At 38.8% G+C, this 19507-nt stretch overlaps 1 protein-coding gene across 5 annotated transcripts in view; it reads right to left on the reverse strand.

The window, feature by feature from the left end:
- Positions 1–2669: 2669 nt before the first annotated feature.
- The window catches only part of GABPA (GA binding protein transcription factor subunit alpha), a 39720-nt gene continuing 22882 nt past the window's right edge, over positions 2670–19507 (reverse strand). For 3 of the 5 annotated variants that reach the window (XM_037905621.2, XM_043538323.1, XM_037905627.2), the window contains exons 5-10: positions 17857–18102; positions 13960–14154; positions 13077–13133; positions 11949–12089; positions 10752–10944; positions 2670–5848 (exon numbers count right to left, since the gene is read on the reverse strand). In XM_037905621.2, coding sequence (XP_037761549.1) covers positions 5620–5848; positions 10752–10944; positions 11949–12089; positions 13077–13133; positions 13960–14154; positions 17857–18102 — 1061 coding nt within the window. In that variant the 3' untranslated portion in view covers positions 2670–5619. The remainder of the gene's footprint in view (positions 5849–10751; positions 10945–11948; positions 12090–13076; positions 13134–13959; positions 14155–17856; positions 18103–19507) is intronic. The other 2 variants (XM_037905632.2, XM_043538324.1) reach the window with 1 other exon arrangement.

The raw sequence follows: 19507 nt of genomic DNA on the forward strand, positions 1-19507 counted from the left end.
AACCCATTAGTCAACTGGCATAAAGGTTACATGTATATGATCAGCCAACAGCAGGAATGAGCCCGTGTGTACATGGCCATAGATCATTAAAATGTTTTCTAAGCTTGGATTTATGTTTGCTTTGTTTCTTACAATACCACTAGTGTCTACTTACAGAGCATCTGGAAAATGGAAACATGCAAATTGACACTCATTACAGACGACCCTTTGACTCACTTTCCTCAGCTAAGTCTCACTGTAACAGTACTCCACTTCATGTCAAGGGAGAGGTTCCCTTCCTGCTGCCCCTTAGTAGTAGGCTGATAGACCCAGCCCCTCAAGCATGCATGTGCACACACAATCAAATATCTTATCAGGATACCCAGGGTCTTCTGGGCCCCAAAACACAATCCAACAGAAAAGACTTAAAACAAAACAGACTCACATACTGCCAAGTCCTGGCCGTCTCCATTTCCTCAAGCATCATACTTCCTGATCTCTCAGCCAGGAGCACGCTCCCCAGACTCCTCTCCAACCTGAGATAATTTACTGGGCTGTTCTGGTTTCTGTGCAACCTTTTTGGTCACCCTCACTAGAGCCCTCTTCTGACAGGCCTACCTCACACAATCCCCTTTCAGGTGTCACTGCCTAGGCAGCCTTCCCCCTCCCAGCCAGAGGCCCCTGTAAAACTCTTCTCCCTAAGCATTCCTCCTTCTCTTGACCAACAGTCCCAGCCCACCCCAGCTGCAACTATTAATGACCTAACGAGTCACAGATGTCTCTCACCAGGCTGAATCAAGCCCCTGACATTGGCAGACTGGGGATTTGGTCCTTTCCTCTAAAGTAGTGGTTCTCAATTGGAGGTCCAGGGGGCCTCCAGCCAGTTTCAGGGGGTCTGTGAGCCCAGAGACCATGGGCAGAGTGGGAAGGGGGCACAAGGGGCATTGCCCCCCCCCCCCCCCCCGTCTGCAGTGCTTTAACCAGAGCGGGGCAGTCCCAGAAGCAGCTTCACCCCTCTCTCACCAAGGTCCTGCCCTGGTCAGAGATTAGAAGCCAGAGCCGGGCAGTGTGGGTGCTGCTCTGGCTAGTACCATGAAGCAGTCAGCCACAGCGCTACCCTGTCTGCTGCTGGTGCTCAGGGCTGCAGCTGCTCCTCAGCTCCCAGCCCCCTTTGACGGCTCGCAAAGCCAGTAAAAGCTGCCTGGGTCAGGGAGATCTGTCTCCCTCGGGGAGCAGTGACCACAGGGGGGCCCTCCCCCAGAACACAGCCCCCAGTTACCCCCCTCCCTGCACCCTGAGCTACCTGCACACAGCGTCTAGCTATGCCCCGCCCCCAACCCAGTCAGGCTGGGTGGCATGCTGATGTGAATTGGGGTGGAGGTGGCGCTCCCTCCCCTGGCCCTACCATGCAGAGCTGGCACCCCAAAATAGAAGTCAAAATACACCTAGGTAGGGTGCCAGGCTGGGCTGGGGAGGGCTCCAGGGCAGAAGCCCTGAGCCCTGGAATTTTTCTAGCATTGGGGATGGGGTGGAGGGGGAGGGCTTAGAAAGACAAAGGTTGAGAATCCCTGCTCTAAAAGGACAAAGAACTCTGTGACACTCACTTTTTTTCTTTTAACAGGAAGATGAGAACTGTTTGTAATATTATTAAAAAGATTAAACCCTAGCTAATAAAGGCCCGATCCTCAGCTGGTGTAAATCAGCATAGTTTGTTGGTTGTGTTGGTACTATGCTGATTTAGAAGATCTGGAGGTATGTTTTAATTAGGATATAGATTTTTCTCCAGATCATACAAAGCTACCAGCATGTAGGTGATGTGTGCCATAAGATATGAAATCATTGATGAGCATCCTCTTTAACAAGGCCTTTTACACCTCTGAGGTAATATAAAAATCAGATCCAACACGTTTCACATAGTTACAAAACAAAAGTATAAAGAGAACAATTCGGGCACAGAAAGAGCCACATTAAAAAAAAGGGTTAAGTATTTAAAGTATGGTTGAACTCCAAAAAGTGAGTGCATTAAAAAATTGGCATTGCCAAGTTCTATACTTGTTTCTCAGAAAGTGCCATTGCAGCTTTGCTCAGTTTAAAAGTAAAATATATTTGGCTACTATCGTCTGCACAGAAACTCCTGGAATTTAAAAAAGTCAAGCTGTGTTCTTTCTGGCTCAAGTATCACCAACCAGTAATACAGCATATATGCAACAACAACAAAAATGTAACATATGTAATATTTGCATAAGTAGCATATTTTACATATGTTAACTCAAACTAAAATGAAACTGGCCCTTTTCATATTAATCTGCACACATATATAGAACATCCTTCCATGAAAGATTTCCAGAAAAGGTTCTGCAGTCACTCTAATTAATTCCATCGTGGATGTATACTGAATCCATCTCATGCTCTTGTAGTTTTGAGGGGTTTGTAGCACAAACAGGAAACGTGTCACAAAACCAAACCTGCTGAAGACAAACTCTGTAGGTTGTAGTTCTAGCACAAGTACAAAGATGTTTTAATATTAAGGTGAAGAAAATCTGTTTTGAAGAGAGCTTGAAGCTAATTTTTGCCTCTTTTCTTGTGCTCTCTAGTAGCTGAAGATGAAATTGGGCATACTAATCTTTAAAACTAGCTTCTTAAAAAAAGCTGTGGAAGCTATTCTGAAAAACAAATGAATCACCAAAACATAAGCTGTGCAACAGTTTTATTTTTTTTATTTTACTATGTTGACATTTTATGCACAAATATTTTATCAGAGTAAAAATAGAAAATAATTGTTTCATGTAAAATTACCAAAAAAATTCAAAACAAAAGTAATACATAATTATTAGCAGAGTATAAGTGTCTTTATTTAAAGAGTAAAAATGTATGCAAAACCCCGTTTTACAAAAAATTGGGATTATACTTATTTTTTTTCTGGCAGCAACAAAACAATTATATTGACATATAATATTCTACATCCTTTATTTAATTGAAGACATCAAGTTAGTCAGATTTCTCTCTTAGCTACAGGACATTTGACAACAGCCTTATGCTGTTTGAAAAATGCATTGGTCCTTTTTTAATGAAAAGAACATGGTGGAAGAGCAGCAGATTCTACCAGGAAATAAAATGCATATAAAACAAACCCAAAAGGGATAATCATATTTACTAAATTAAAGGGCTTCAAAATAATGAGATGTATTTACATGGGAAGTTTTGATGCCATCTTTCCTAATAGTTTTATTTCATTTTGTGTATATTCAAGGGTAAAGCATCAATTTTACTTATTAGCTTTGATATTAATTCATCCTCCATTAGACTGATTTGGTAGGTTACCGTTTTGAACCCTTCCTTTCTCTGCCCACTTGCAGTATTTTAGACCTCTGCTAGAAAGATTGAGCAGTGTTCTAAGAGGCAGTTGTATCACATTTATTAATTAGCTACTTGAATTGTGGCCTGTATTTACAGTGTCATCCTTGTCTTGAACAGAGCTGCACAAATGGAATTCCGGACACAGAAAAAAGTTGTTAGCTACACAACTTGCAGCCTAATATTCCCTTTCATAAGCAAGATAGTGACCTCAGCTATTTACATAAGAGATTTCAAATGCTTGATAAATAGTGAAAATGTGCTACAACTGTACTATAACAGTCATACAAGTTAGACATTTGACTTGACTTCTGACTGATTTACCCATATCTGTAACTTAAGGATTTGTTAAGGACTAAAAAGGATTTGTGTAGCTTCTTATCAAGCTAATACATCATTCAGAAGCAGCATGCTCACCCTTTTGGCAAATGAGGGAGTGCTTCAGTAATTCAAGAATGGTAAATTAAAAGTCACTGGAGGAATCTGCCAAGAGAAAGCTACAATGGTGGAGATGGCAGCTAGAGAGACTTAAATGGTAGATGGCCAAAACGGCATGAGATCCTTAGGCCTACAGGAGGGGCATGGAGATGCCCCTCCACCGAGAAAAATACCTCAGCCCCTAGATGTACCCTTAAAAAATAAACCCTAAAAATATACAAGTCTCACATATTTCCAATTCCTTGAAAGCCAGTTTCTCTTTACTTGTCAACAGCAATAACATAGTGCTCCCACCACTCCGTTTAAGTACATTTTACATTAAGCATCTGTCAGTTTAGCCAGATTCTTGACTTAAAAGTTTTAAGAGTAACTTGACCTTTCAACATGGTACTAAAGATTTTCTCTTATGCAATTATATTTTTACTACTTGTCAAGTGACACCACAGCTTCTGCTGATGGTTCCTTATTTAAAAAAAATCTGCTTGCAAGAACAGCAAAAATGCATGGTAACACAATATTCATACTGTTTAAACAAAGGGGCAAAAAGTAAAAAATGCTCTATTCAGACTAACAGAAGTCTAGCAAGTCATTAATGGAGAAGCTCACAAATCATGGAGACACAGTTTTGTACATATTAACATGTATATGCCTGAATGAAGAAGTATTAATACCAGTCTCTGGATTCAGGATACATTCCAATTATATATATTTCGAAAAATGTATCCAAACCCTTAACTGTGTCCTGCTTAGGTCTCAGGAATGTGTAGTTTTGTTTCTGAGGCCTTAAAACATTATCTGAAGTTTGGAAAGAAACTAATTTTAAATAAGAAACTATATTTTTTCATATTTTAATAGGAAAAAAACTGTACAATAATCTGGAAGTCAAACTTCAGATTTTTATAAACTTATTTGCAACTCATTTTGTTTCTAAACAGAAAAGGACTGCTGAATGTGATTAACTTAAGTCTTCAGTTCATCAAGATCAACTAAGTGCAGGTATAAGGAGTATTGGCTAATATACTCTGCAGCATAGAGTAATAAAAACTTCTTTTTGGGTGAGGGATACCTTTTCAAGTTTTTAATCACCTGACAGGAAAAACAGGAAAATCTTTATTAATTTTCTTTTGCTGAGTAGCCAGCATAACATTTTTCAGAAGTTAAGAACTTGCCCTAGTATATGCATGTTAGCTACACATTATAATGAAATTCTCATAATTGGCTTTTGATCTAAGCCAGACTTAAATATGGATCTCTTTCTTCAGCACTGATCTTGAGTTTAGTCTATTCTTAGTTTTCTTTGCTTATAAACAGAGAAATTGTCTTAAGGACTTGATGCTTTCTATTATTTTTTAATGTGTCTGTTCTTTCTGCTCTGCTTGATTAGATGAGATTAACAGGCATGTTTAAGGGCAGCTCCTGCTTTAACTGTGTAAGCATCCAATTCCATTTTGTAGTTCAATAAAGAATAAAAAAATATCAGAAAGGGCTGAATTTAAACTATTGACCAGTCTGTTTCCTGTAAATGCTTCACTTTTCTTAAAATGCTGCAAAAAATATTTTGTAGGGCTGGACATACAACATGAACCAGTTCAGCTTTCCTCACCAATTTCAGCAGACTACATGACACAGTGGGTCTGTCTTCATATTGAAGAAGGTGTGGTGATCCCTTAACATAGCATATATTTCAGTGTGTTAAAGATCCAAATTTATGGGAGTCTCAGTTCTTTGTAGAAAATCATGCATCATATTGTACTGTCAAGGAATAAAAAGAAGTTTCCGATTCTGATAAAGATAACTGCTCTGGGTATATAAGAAAGGCCTCAGGCTCCCACTTTCAGGTCCTTATGCTTAATTGTCTTTCTCAGTTTGCAGGGATGCTGTAGCTAGTGCTACTGCTGTGACTGGCTGTGCAATGCCATGGAGTTGCATCTTTGCCAGTTTCTTTTGCTCACACTCTGTGACCAACCGGTTCAGCTCTGCTGCGCTATAGCCAATGAGAGTTTTCAAGTCACAGACAAATTTGTACACAAACCTCTTGCCTTGTACTTTGCAGATCATATCGCCATCATAGTAATACCTTAAATGAGAAAAAGAAAAAAAAAAATCAGTGCAAAGTAACAGAGCAATATTCAGTGTACGAAGCCCACCCACCCACCTGCCCACCCAATGATCACCCTGGAGGATACTGTGGTGCTAAAGGGTAGGTTCTTTTTCTCATTGTAAGATCTTGATAAAGATTTATTTTATTCACCAACATAAAAATAGACCTCTTCTCTCTTGGGCTCTCCCGTTGACTGAGCATGTCTTCACTAGACCCGCTAAATCCATTGCAGCAGCATCAATTTAGCTCTATAGTGAAGACCAGTCCAAGGATAAAGGAAGATTTATCCATTTCACTGCAGATAACATTGATACAAATGAGTGTACACTTAACTGGCAAAACATGTTTCTTGCCACACAGTATGCAGCGTGGCAGAGAGGACCTACAGGACACTGAGCCAACAAGTCCGGCTACTTTAAATGTTCCAGGTGCAATTAACGCCATCTTTCCTACTAATATCACAGAAGGTACAACAGAACCAAAATTCATTGAGGATGTCCTAGAAGAAAGATTTAATGGACACAAATGGCTGCCAAATGACTTTGAAAGCTCAAGCACAGGAGATAGCATTTTTCCTCAAATGTCAATTTGAAAATCCAAAATCTGGCTGGACAAGTTTTAATGAAAAGCGCAGTAACAATAATTCCCCATTAACTAAATATGGTTACATGCTTAGCGTTCAGTCCCCAAACTCATGAAGTTGATATACTGAGTACTGTTGTGAAAAGACTTGCACAAATCACACATTATCTTCAACAGAAGCATGTAATCAGGACTGTTTATCAAGCACTCTTCCCTGGTCTGAGGCACTAAAATGGATTGTGCCAAAATATAAGGACATCCTGATTCCATTCTTAGGAAGTCTGCACATATCAACGAACTTTCTAAAAGTGCTGGGCACTTCAGCATATTCAGGATTCTGGATTGTCGAGTGTGTGTACTGAAAGTGGAATTTTAGGCAGACAAATGAGAGAGCGTGTAATTGCTGGTAAAATTTCTGCAAAAGCCACTCATGCTCACAAGATAGCTCTACAAATAATATGGCCACTGTTATTACCAAATAACTTCTGAGCTAGCTACAGTAACTTGACAAGAAACTAAGAGAAAAACCCCTGCAAGATTACAATAACTAAGGTGTCTGTTCTGTCATCTACCAGTTTTCATGACCATATAGCATCACTTGTGCTAAGCAGCATGGAAAGCCATCCCAATTTCCAGTCCTGGTGGCAGTACATAGATATGGTGTGTATCCTCCTATTCGTCAACCGAGTTCAACAGAATGGAACTTGAGAGCTTTACCTGTATGCTTTCAAAAAAAATGCTTCTGTTCTCTCACTGGTATGATCACACAAATTATGCTTGATGAGCACCTGTGTACTCAGCAGAAATGAACCGGCTCCCTCTGGAGATAATTTAAAAGTTACATATGGGCAATTGAGTTTTGAAAGATTCCAACCACAGATTCAATCAGGTAGATCTGGACCACTTCCAAGGGTGGGTCAATGCCACTTGTAAAAGAGAAGGAATTCTAGATATCACAAGATCAGCCCCAGCACTCAGTAGATGGGCTCTCTCCTATAATCTATGTGCCCAAATTGCAGCCCAAACCAGAAAATTATTTAGTTTTGGACTTGATGACCATTCGACTTGCATTGAATCCACAGCAGCATGAAAGAACCATGATCATGTTGATGAAAATAAAGTGTTAATGACATTTCAAAGGTTCAAATTATTCACTAGTGAGCCAGCCTCCAACACACTACAAAAAATTGCAATGAAGGATTTGGCTACAGAAATGAATCAGGAAGCTCTGTTGAATGCAGAAATACATGAACAGGAGCAACTGAGTACCTTTGTTCAGAAAAGGCTTATGATGCTAAAGGAGCAAAGTGCCCATATCAAGTTCCGTGACTTGAAAAAGACAAGGTGTCGGAAGCTTTTCTCCCTCTATGCAGTTGGGGGGAAAAAAGCAAAGCAAAGACAAGGTAGTCAAAATAAAGGCTAATTGTCTCACACCACAGCACATCATTACTGCTATAATGCAGGAAGGAAGGTGGATATGCACAAAATATTGCGCCATGACTTAATGCCAATTCCACTTGTTCTTTCTGAGGTAAAGGGTATCTTAGCACTGGAAATAAGTCTGCTATGATAGGTGTTTTAACCAGGGACATCTCTTGTCCTCATGAGATAACACTTGATAGTACATCCTGTCTGATGATTCCTGGCAAGCACGTGTAACAGCAATGGAAACACCTCTTCCACGCACCTTTGGTGACCTTGCAACATTTTTGTCAAGTCAGTTCTTCATTCTGGACAGCATTTCAGCAGGACTGATGTAACATTTAACAGAGTCACACCAGATTCTATTAAGGTATGATACAACAGACGCATTCAAAAGCTTGTAGGCCAATTCAGAAAATCATATGAGAACAGACCTGTTCCACTACCCAACAGCTGGCCAGACTTCTTGGCCCACTCAGAAAATAAGGCTGGATCTGGCTTGCTTCTTCTATGACAAACTCCTAACCAATGCTCCACAAAACAATTGTCCTATCCGAAGGCTTTAAAGAAGACAGCACAGTTAAATCATCAACCTAACTGTAGACATAAGTGAGTTACGAACTGACCTCAAAGAGGCAGACGCTAGGATTGTACAACACTGCATGCACACAGATGCGGACTGTGGTGTTGTGTCAGCATTGATGTTTTTCTTTTGTTAATGGCACACTATGAGAAAATGCCTCACAGCAATTTGTGATGAAGGCTCCAACACCAACCCCCTCCCCCTCCACCCCCCCCGATAAATTCCTGTGCATATTATTCAAGAGAAGTTTCTGCCTGTATTTCCACAAGCAGATACAAAAACAATACTTTCTTTCCAGGCACTGACAGGCTTCGATACAGTTTCCCATATTGCTGGGCACAGCAAGAAAACAGCTTGGACAATATTTATGGAGAAAGATGGATTCCTAAGAAACTTAGGGAAGGAAGATCTATAGAATGAAACAATCATTTCAGCAGCAACATGAACAATTTACTTAAAGAGGAGAGCTGCAACAAGTTCTCAAAGCGTCGATCACTAGAGGACTGACCCCAACAAATGATGCATTGCGCTACCACATCCAAAAAAGCCTGACTTTGCCTGCCTCCACATCGTGGCTTGAAACTCCTACAATCCCACGCTGCCCTTACGAGAGAACATGAACTGGGCCAAATACAATGGAGAACTGATACCTAAGCTAATGTCACTAGAGCCAATCCCCCATAACTATGCAGAAATTGTTATCTATGGATGTGTCAAAGGATGCCTATCAATACTGGAGCTGCAGAAATGCCACAATGGCACGCACTGGGCCTGTTAACGCAAGGGGTGTGTTCATACATATAGGACCCATTAAATTATACCTGTTTAAACAATGTGCAGGACATACAGTAACTGTTTGTAATGGATTTAAAAGATAGATATTTACTAATTTTTCAAATTTTACTTAAATTTTGTACTCTAAATTAGAAGGTGAAATATTCAAAGTTCAGCTTAGTAATTATTTTTTTAAAACAGATTCAGTACATTTAAATCATGAAAGATAACTTGTTCACCTACCTTTCCCAAAAATGCCTCCTATATCTTATTTTATAGAAAATGTGCCTAATCTATTCTATTGACAATGTTTTTAGTGGCATAAAATCTATTACTTTATTAACTCTGAAAAAATGTTTTAATGAAAAGTTATTGTGCACTTTCTTTTAAATACAGGACAGAATTTGCTAAAGTAGCAGTCTAAAGTTATGGCCCTAAGCCCATATATTTAGGTACCTAAATGTTTTTGTAAATCCGACCCTTAACATGATTTGGGAGCACAATACCTACTGACTTCAAACTACAAAACCCAGATGAAGGAAAATAGCTTAGTTGAAGCATTTCAGTTTTCTTGACTTGTGAAAGTTCAACATATCAGATGGTGATGCTGGCTGCAAACAAAGCAGGAGCTATTTTCTTATCAATTGTGTGTCTGAGTTTGTGTTGTTCTCACAGTAAGGATGCTAATGAGGTCCTGGACTTGTCTTTTTCAGCCCATATGAGCATTTTAAGTATGATACTTAATAGGGAAAAAAAATCTATGTAAAATCTGAAATTCTGCTAATAGTTTGGCATGTGGCAAATCTCCAAAAAGGACCATAATTTTGGAGTTTAATGTACCCACCCTACATACATGATTTGAAAGCTTATTTTATGTGCAATTAGATGAAGTATGATGTGGAGCTGCCAAATGGTGCTGTAAGCCTGTAGGTGAGGTGAAACAATGGTACTCAAAATGTGATAGTGTCATTTTTTGCACAGTTCCAGAAACACTGCGGTTTTTTTTTTTTTTTTACTGTGTAAGTTAATTTCAATACCTTAATGTGGTATTTATTGGTCAAAGCTACCAAATGAAATTTGTATTAAAAGATTTTTAATGGGCAAGTTCTCTCTGCCCCGAGAAATGATGAAGTTGCTTAGCATGTGGAAAAAATGGCAAGAGCATTATACATACCCTACACGCTGCTGCCAGTGAGATGCAGTGTAGACATACATCTTAAATTCTGTAACTAAAGCTGTTTCAGTGACTATTTCCCCAAGAAATTGTTAAACATATTATCCAAAGATTATCAATCATAGCATTTTCCATTTGTTTTCTAAAGGCAACCACTCATACATCCAATGACCCATCCTGCTCAGCTGATGAGAATGGCAACAGAAGGTGGCATGGCGGTCCATACCTGTCTGTTTTTTAACTGATGTGCAATCACAAAAGACCATACGTAACTGGCAGAATGCTACAGTTAGAGAAAAGTATACAACCATTTCATGAAATAATTTAGTTGTAGAGTTTCTTACCGTAGAGCACGACTAAGCTTCTCATAGTTCATGGTGGGTTTATTTTTACGTTGTCCCCATTTCTGTGCAACCAGCTCAGGTTGATTCAGTTTAAATTCCCCTTCATCGCCAACCCAAGAAATACAGTCTCGAGCATCTTTGTCAGTAAGAAGTTCTAGCAAAAACTGCCATAGCTGAATCTGGCCATTGTTTCCTATTGAGATAAAAGATTATCTTTAAAGATAAACAGAAGTTATTTTCTACAGAGCTGAAGTTATTTTAAGAATTCATTAACTTCAGTTTAGGACAGCTCAATATCTATGTTATACTGTGGCCAAGACTGTAAGTTAGATTCTAAGTGCACGTTTAGGCACTTAAACAGTTGACTTGATCTTTCAAAAGTGCAGCACACCCAGAAGCTCTCACTGAAGTCTTGGCCTAGAAGCCTAGTTCTAGGTTCCTATTTTTGAAAATCTTGACTAGTATCACAAGGCACTTTGCAGAGCGTGTCAATCAAGCAAAACCTAAATGTGGTTTTGAGGTGAGATTTGTTTTTTTGGAGACAGATGAAGTAGCAAATCCTAACTGAGGGGAAGGGACAGAAAAGAAAGCAATACTGGAGGACAGAAGCAAGGTAACAGGGAAACTGATACAAAGAGTTTGGATGAAGAAAATCTAAGGAGAATTCTGAAATTAAATTGCATAGCTAACGTGCAGTTTTCCTAAAAGTGCTTTCACTTCATAGGGATTAGCAGGTCTCCAACTGGTGAAGTTACCAGCAGAGTAAGAAGGAAAACTGAACAAACAGTATGCAAAGTGCCAGGTTAGAATTCTGGAACATATTTGCCAATCCCTGCTTCCTTCCCGAATGATGCAGTCAGGAGGAGAAAAAACCTGAGCAAATGGCACTGAGTGGGAGGAAGGGGGGTACGTTTAAGACAACGGTCAACCTTGTGTTTGTCTCATCTACAAGATAGCACTTCCATCAATGTAGTACTAACGTAGTACTAACTCAAAAGGTCTGAGGGCTACATACTATACCAGCACTTCCTGTCACACCTGGATTTTCCCCACAGGCCTCATATCCAAGCAAGCAGCCCTTAGAAAATTTGGCAAAATCATATCTGTAAGGGATATGGCTGTATTCTGCAAATTCACCATGTGATTTAACTGTTAAATATTTACAACATTTACATTAAAATAAAATTGAGAAAATACCTGTTCTGTTCCCAGGTGAACTTCTGTCTTCTCCTGAGATTCTTGGTGCTCTTTGTACTTTAGCTGCCTTTGCACTGCTGTTTATTACTTTAATGGTGGTTGGGGTAGCAGGCTGTACAGATGCTGGAATAATTTGCACAGCTGTGAAAGAGCAAACATTGGAGAACAATAATTATAACTTGTTGGTACAAAAACCTGATGCATGCATGCGAGAGAATACACACACACACAAACACACACACACACACACACACACACAGTAGAACCTTAGAGTTACAAACACCTCGGGAACGGAGGTTGTTTGGAACTCTGAACAAAACGTTATGGTTGTTCTTTCAAAAATTTTCAACTAAACACTGACTTAACACAACTTTGAAACTTTACTATCCAGAAGAGAAATGCTGCTTTTAACTATCTTAATTTAAATGAAATAAGCACAAACACAGTTTCCTTACCGTGTCAAGTCTTCTTTTCTTTTTTAAATTCTCCCCCTTTTTTAGTAGTTTACATTTAACATATTACTGTACGGTATTTGCTTTTATTTTTGGTCTCTATTGCCTGACTGCGTTCTTCCGGTTCCAAATGAGGTGTGTGGTTGACCAGTCAGTTCGTAACTTTGGTGTTCAAAACTCTGAGGTTCTAGCGTGTGTATGTACACCAATATTAAAATTCAAAATATTTCCCCTCCAAAGAGCTACATGGATATTCATAAACCTACACCTTAAGAATAATTTTAATTGTTGCTACCACTTAAAATGGAATTGGTGTTAGCATTACAGTAGATATGCTACTTTTTTTTAAATACAGAACTGATTTCTGATATATGTTCACCAAGAATGCAGTTCTGAACAACTGATATTACAAATATTTCACTTGTGTCACATTATGGTGCAGAATAATGGTAAAGTCAATTGATCATTATAATAAGAAAGTTAGAAATTCAAAATTCTGATTAAATTAAACTCTCAAAGTGGCTAAAAAATTAAAGCTTTGCTTTCAAGTTGAAAAACATGCAAAAGATGTGTTATTTCTCTGTGGCTTTTCTGACTTTTTGGTAGCATGAGTGCTGAACCCACATTTCTAGTTGACAAACACCTGTCTTAATAATTTACTGGCATGACTACTCACGCTGATCAATAGTAACTGTTGCTATTTCTCCAGAGTGTTCTTGGCTAGCCAATACATCTGACAAGTAAAAGAAAAATATTTAAATCTTTATTCAAATCCTTACCCTCATAAGTCAACTGAATGCCAAATGGATTTATAACCGAGAAAACAAGAAAGGAATGCAGAGAAACAACATAAAGGTTGTAGAGTGTAATAAAGATGATGACTTTTAAGAGTAAATATGTAACACCACGTGAAAGAAGTATGCACAGCCTTTTTTATGTCCTTCTGGGCATCTGGGGTGGCACTTTATTTTCACGAATGTACTTTTAGAATATTACACACGCTATTTTTTTTAGTGTTTACCCACACAAACTTTCTATTTTGCTTATATGATGTACTTTTTTCAGTGTCACAGACAGAAAATCAGCCTACCTAATTGTATCTAAACATTGAATACACAATAGATTAGCTGCAGTGTATATGGGCTAAAGAATTAGCTTAGTAACTTTCACATTTATGTGAGACTGCAACATAGTAAATAGCACTTAACATTTAATTATAAGACTGTCAAATCAGAAGATGAACCAAAGCTAATAATAAAAACATAAATCAGAAATTTTCAGGTATGTTGCAAGAGCCATACCTCTTATACCTTACTTCCTGTATTAGATTAACAGTAATAAAATTTGAGGAAAGATGGGCCAACCAGATTTAAAATATAGACGTTTCTTTTGTAACAGCAAGTACTCTCATTATAACATATTCCCTTATCTTGTATTTGACACCCTCCCTTTCACTGCTAATGGAAAGTGGGAAAATAGCCTGGACTGTTCACAACTGTCTTTATCTTTCCACAGAAAAAAAACAGTAACTAAATCAGTCATTGAGAAAGCTCACATACATTTTCGAAGAAGCTCCAGGTGGCTCCAAAGGATTTCTCCCCGAGGGACCCTCTGGAAGAAGTCCTCTTGATTGAGGCTACATAACTCTCGGCCTGGAATACTAAGAGTATTGAGGTCTATGTCAGTCATGCTGAACTCCTTCATCACCCATACCACCCAGTGGAGTACTTGGTCTGTTGACCACTGTACAGGGTCTAGGAAAAAAGAAGAAAAATATATTAAACAACTGATAACTGTAAAAGGTGCGTCACCCTGTCCATTTTAGACACTACAGAACTATTCCCTATAGTGACTAACAATAAAAAGAACCAGAGAAAAAACACTGTCCCATGTGATTGAAACAAGTATGACTGAAAAGTCATATGAATGAGTTGTTAAATCTTTTTCTTCTTTTAAAAAGAGCTAATTCTTAAGTTTTAGTAACAAAGCCTGGTCATGCCACAAACATTCTTTGCAGAGAAACAAAAAGGGAAGATAGTAGGTGTGGAAAGCCACAACACAAATAAAATTTTGATTCTCAAAATGCCACTACAAAACTATTCCTATGGACTTGCTAATTTGCTTTCTATGGCTTTGCCTGAGACAGTGCAGTATCTGGAGTGCTATGCAAGCCTCTGACTTGGATCACCATTTCTTTTCACCATCCCAGAAAATTTCTGAGCCCTCTATTGCTCTCTCTACCAATTTTTTTTGTTTCATTCCTTCCAATATGAATAATTAGCCTTCCCTATGTTGGGATGGAATACCCTTCCCCAACTAAGATCTAGGTCAGTAACACTGTGTGTGCAACCAGCGAGGAGCTGAGGATATTGGTGGCTAGTGAGAGTTCTAAGCAACATTATTAAGCTTCCTAACCTTTCTGGGAGAAGGATGAATAGTTTTGGGTTTTTTTGCCTTGTTGTAACTAGGCCAACTGGGTGAACAGTTAGAACAGATGGCTGTCAAAAACTGTTTCACATGCAGGGTCAATTTTTTTTCCTGTTACTATTGTCATATCTTGTAAGTTCTTTAGGCTAACACTATACTCCATAATAATGCTTCTGTGAGCACAGCATAACTCTGGAATCTACGTTGGGACACGAGAGCCGTTTATCCTCCAAACCCCAAGAGAGCTCTGGGAAGCCCTAACAAAAAACAGCTTGGCATCATGGATCGACACAGATATAGTTTCTGTGATTTTCTGAACAGAATGGATCAGGAAAGTTCTCTCCTCATTCCCTCATCTAGGAAAAAGATGTATCTAGAGCTGTATCTTATCTGGTTTCTTGAGGGGCTTTTGAGTTTCATGGCTGAGACAAACATGCTTTAGCAGTGACTTCCACTGGTCATGAAACTCTCCCCGACAGGGTCTGGATCTTGTACTTGGTCAGCAGAAAATCTCTCACTTCAGCAGTTCTAAACCTGGGACCACTGGCACATCCACCAAAATGCAAGAAGAATAGGCAGTGCCAGAGTTTTAAAAATCTCGTATTAAAGAGCTAACTTTGCATTTGCAGCACACTAGTCCCCGGAAATAGTAAAAGAAATATGAGAATGTTCCTGGTTAAGACTTAGCTCCCAAGAAATATTCTAGAGCTGGGGAGGCCCAAGGAACGGTGGTGCTGCTGGTGGTGAGAGTTCTCATCATAGCTCCTGGAAGTCACAAAGAACCTCCTCTGCTCCAGACAGCGAGCTTCTTGTTTCTTAAAACAGCTAAGCAAGCTGTCTGCCAAAACACCAAAAATTATCTACTTCTGTTGTTGCCTTGTCTCCTGAAATAACTTTGACTTCTCAGAGTGAAAATACAATGCACTTAAGGTCCCTCTTGGTAAACTGCAGCTCCAAAAAGCAGCTGGGGACATTTTTCCTTTGATTTAGCATTTTCTGATTGTTCCATGCTTCCAGCAAAAAATAGCCTAAAGGAGAAAATGACAGCTAGAAACAGCTGTGGAGGACACCTTGTATGTTTCTCTGAGACAAGAATGAAACTGAAGAGAGACATTAAAGGGTGGAAAATTCCTGGATGGTGGTTAGTTGTTAGCTTACTAGTCAGAACAAATAATGGGAAGGAATAGAGTCTGCAATATCACTACAAAACAGGGTTTGATTTTACTCCAAGCTACAGGTTTCAGAGTAGCAGCCATGCTAGTCCGTATCCGCAAAAAGAACAGGAGTACTTGTGGCACCTTGGAGACTAACAAATTTATTCACTCCAAGCTACAACTCTCACTGTCTGTTGCAAAGTGCTCTGGATTCTCAAAAGAGGCAAGTGATTTCAGAAAGCCTTGATGAAGCTGAAAAACAACTCCCAGCAGAAATGCAATTTTTACACATTTATAGAAAGGTCAGGCAAAATGAAATCTCATCTTTGGGGAATCATACAAAAATTCATTTAAAAAATTGCAGGCATATATTATAAAGCACCAACAATACATTCAGAATACAAAAGGTCCTCAAGTGCCTCCTTTCTCTCCAATTCCATGAAGTCAGGAAAATCTGATATGGTATTTAAAAGCTATCCTTTTTGGCATTCACTTGATTAAGACATTTCTACTACCAAGAGGAGAATTCCAAAATGTCTATACTTGGGTTTTGTCATAAAAGAGGCCAATTTTTGTTTTCTAGAAAATTCTCACCTACATAATGGAAAATAATTGTAAACCTTTGAAATTACAATGGTATCACATTCACAATGCTGATTTTCTTCTTTGAGAAAGCAAAGTTTTAATACTAACAAATCTATAAAGTTGATTTACAACAGTTTATTTAACATTAGATGTTTTTAGTACTATGTTGAAGAGTGTAACTTTTCTTCTTGCATTATGGATGGCATGCTGTGAAATTTCAAGAGATATTCACATGAATATCCCTAAGCTTTTTGTATCAAACCCTCAGTTAACAAGATATCTAGCACAATGAAAGTGAATTCAGAAATGCTTGTATGTCAAAGGGATCAACAAAACAAAGCAAATCAGAAGCCATTGCTTCAGTTATTTCTCTGAGAATCTGTTAAGACTATCAGCCAATTTAATACCTTGTTCCCTTGTAAATACCTGAGATGAATTTAACTTTTTCCAACTACTAAAACCAAACAATGGCAAGAAAAGGCAAACAATCTGAAATTGTTGTAATGTGTTTTGTACCATCTAGGGTTATCACTTGGGCTTCCTCAACAAGGGGAAAAAAAAGTGGGGGGGGGGGCAAGTTTATGGGAGTTTGTTTACATATTACAGGTTGATTTAGTGAATATCACTGGAGAGTACATTACAATGATTTACCGCAGTTAATTTTCACCTGGAGAGTCCAGGGTTCAAATGTGGCATAGGTCTCACACAAAAAGTTTCAATTTAGCTCCCAGAACACATTTACAGACATTTCATATTCTATAATGCTAGAACAATTAGTCTTTTCCATGGTGACCCTCTTTTGAAAAGATTATTGAAGTTTAAAAATTAGGTACTTTAAGTACTTGAATCCAAGTGTGGCTTTTCATACAAATCTGATACCGCTTGGTGCTCCGCATCCTCCACTACTACTGTCTTTAATGAGCCCTGAAGAGAGTCAGGAACCCCAGAGACCTGGACCCAAGGTCAAATTCATACACAAACAGCTTGATCTTCCAGTACACATATTTTAAAACTACTTTATGCAATAGACCAGGGGAAAACACAAATCTGTAATATAAGTAAGCTGTGGAGGAAACCTACCCTCTTCTACCAAGGAACTATCAGCCATGGTTCCACCTCCACTTTACTTACTCTATCAAGCTATTTGTACTGCACTCCTCACCATAGCATATGAAATCTCATCATAGTATCTGAGCACTTTAATAAATATTGTCTCTTATACAATACCCAATATCAAATAATTCTCAGTTATTAAAAACATACAAACTACTCAACATCGTGTTTTATTACCATAGGGTATTCCAAGGCGTTCTTGCTCCTTTCTGTAGCCTTCCAGTGCTGCAGCCCATCGAGTCACTTGCTCAGAAGTTTCATCTGATATTGTTGTAATGTGTTTTGTTCCATCTAGAGTTATCACTTGGGCTTCCTCAACAAGGTGAGCTTCAGCTTCAGCATGGTGGGCATCCGGATCGATAACTACCTCCACAGTTTCTACAGGCTTTACAATTTCAAGGATGTTTAACTTGGGCTCTATTCCTAGATATGGATGAAAATACAGTAAGGTAAAATACATTATTTTTGAGCACTGCAAAAGCATTACTCGTTTCATTTAAATCTCACCAAACATACTGTTACTACATGCTGAGAATCAGATACAGAAAACACCAGATGCATTCACGGTTAGCATCACATTTTCAGAATGATTCATATGACTCAACACTATCAAGGATAGCAGACGCAAGGTGATATTTCTTCTCACCCTTCACTTAAGAATACACTTATAATTTAGTAAAGTGAACATACAAATAATTATGCCCCTTCACCCCACAATCCCATGTGTTTCAAATTCAGTTTTTATATATACCCACAAACACATATTCAACTGGCAGCTCCATATGCATACCTAAGGAACTATTACACTTGTCCTATGAAGGATATATAGTAGGTCCAAAAATAGATATTACTTTCAGTCTTCAAAAGTGGTTACTTTTAAAGTGTCTTTGAAATTATTACACACTCTTTGGTTAGCATCATTTTAAGATGCCCTATAAGGTACACCTACATTGCAATAAAAGACCTGTAGCATGGCTGCAGCTGACCTGGGTCAGATGACTTAGGGTCACAGGGCTCAGGCAATGGGGCTAAAAATTGCAGTGCAGATGTTCAAGCTCAGGCTGGAGCCCAAATCCTGAGGGGGGGGGGGGTCCTCAAAGCCCAGGCTCCAGTCAAGCCCTGCAAACCCAAATCAATTGACCCTGGCTCTGTGACTTGGATTTTTACTGCAGTGTAGACATACTCTTAAAGAGGCAATGTGGTTTAGTGGATCAGACGACTGGAAACTAGAATGCTCAGGTTCTAAATCCAGCTTTACCAGCAATTTGTTCTGTGGCTCTGGGTCAGGCCCTACCTTTTCCACCTGAGTTTCTCTATCTGTGAAATGGGTTAAGTAGTATTTATCTATTCTGCAGGGGTGTTATGAGGATTAATGTTTATAAAGCAGTTTGAAGTGCTACATAAATCATTAGTATGATTATAAAATAACTCAGACCTTTACTTTGCTCCAAGAAATCTTAGTCATTCTTAACTCCAAACTTCTGCTCTCATTTGTCTCCCTTGTAAGTAAGCCTACCTATCAATACCTCCTGGATACTGCCAGATTTCATTCCTTACCCTTCTCCAACATTATCTTGATGCCCTCTTCATGTGTCATCTTAAGTTTACATTTTTAAGGGTCCACAATTCAAAACCAGACCAAGAAGTTCCAGGAAGCAAGGTCATACAACCGGTTTTCCATCAAACTCCAAATCCACTCAAAATTTCTACCCCCATCTTCTAAGTTCTCCATGAAGTCACTCTACTATCCTATTTTATCATCATCTACTCCTATTCAACCTCTCTCTCTAGACACACACACTTAGGCAGTGTCTAAATCTTGCTGCTT

This window comes from Chelonia mydas, chromosome 1 (genome assembly GCF_015237465.2).
Source record: "Chelonia mydas isolate rCheMyd1 chromosome 1, rCheMyd1.pri.v2, whole genome shotgun sequence".
NCBI lineage: Eukaryota > Metazoa > Chordata > Testudines > Cheloniidae > Chelonia > Chelonia mydas.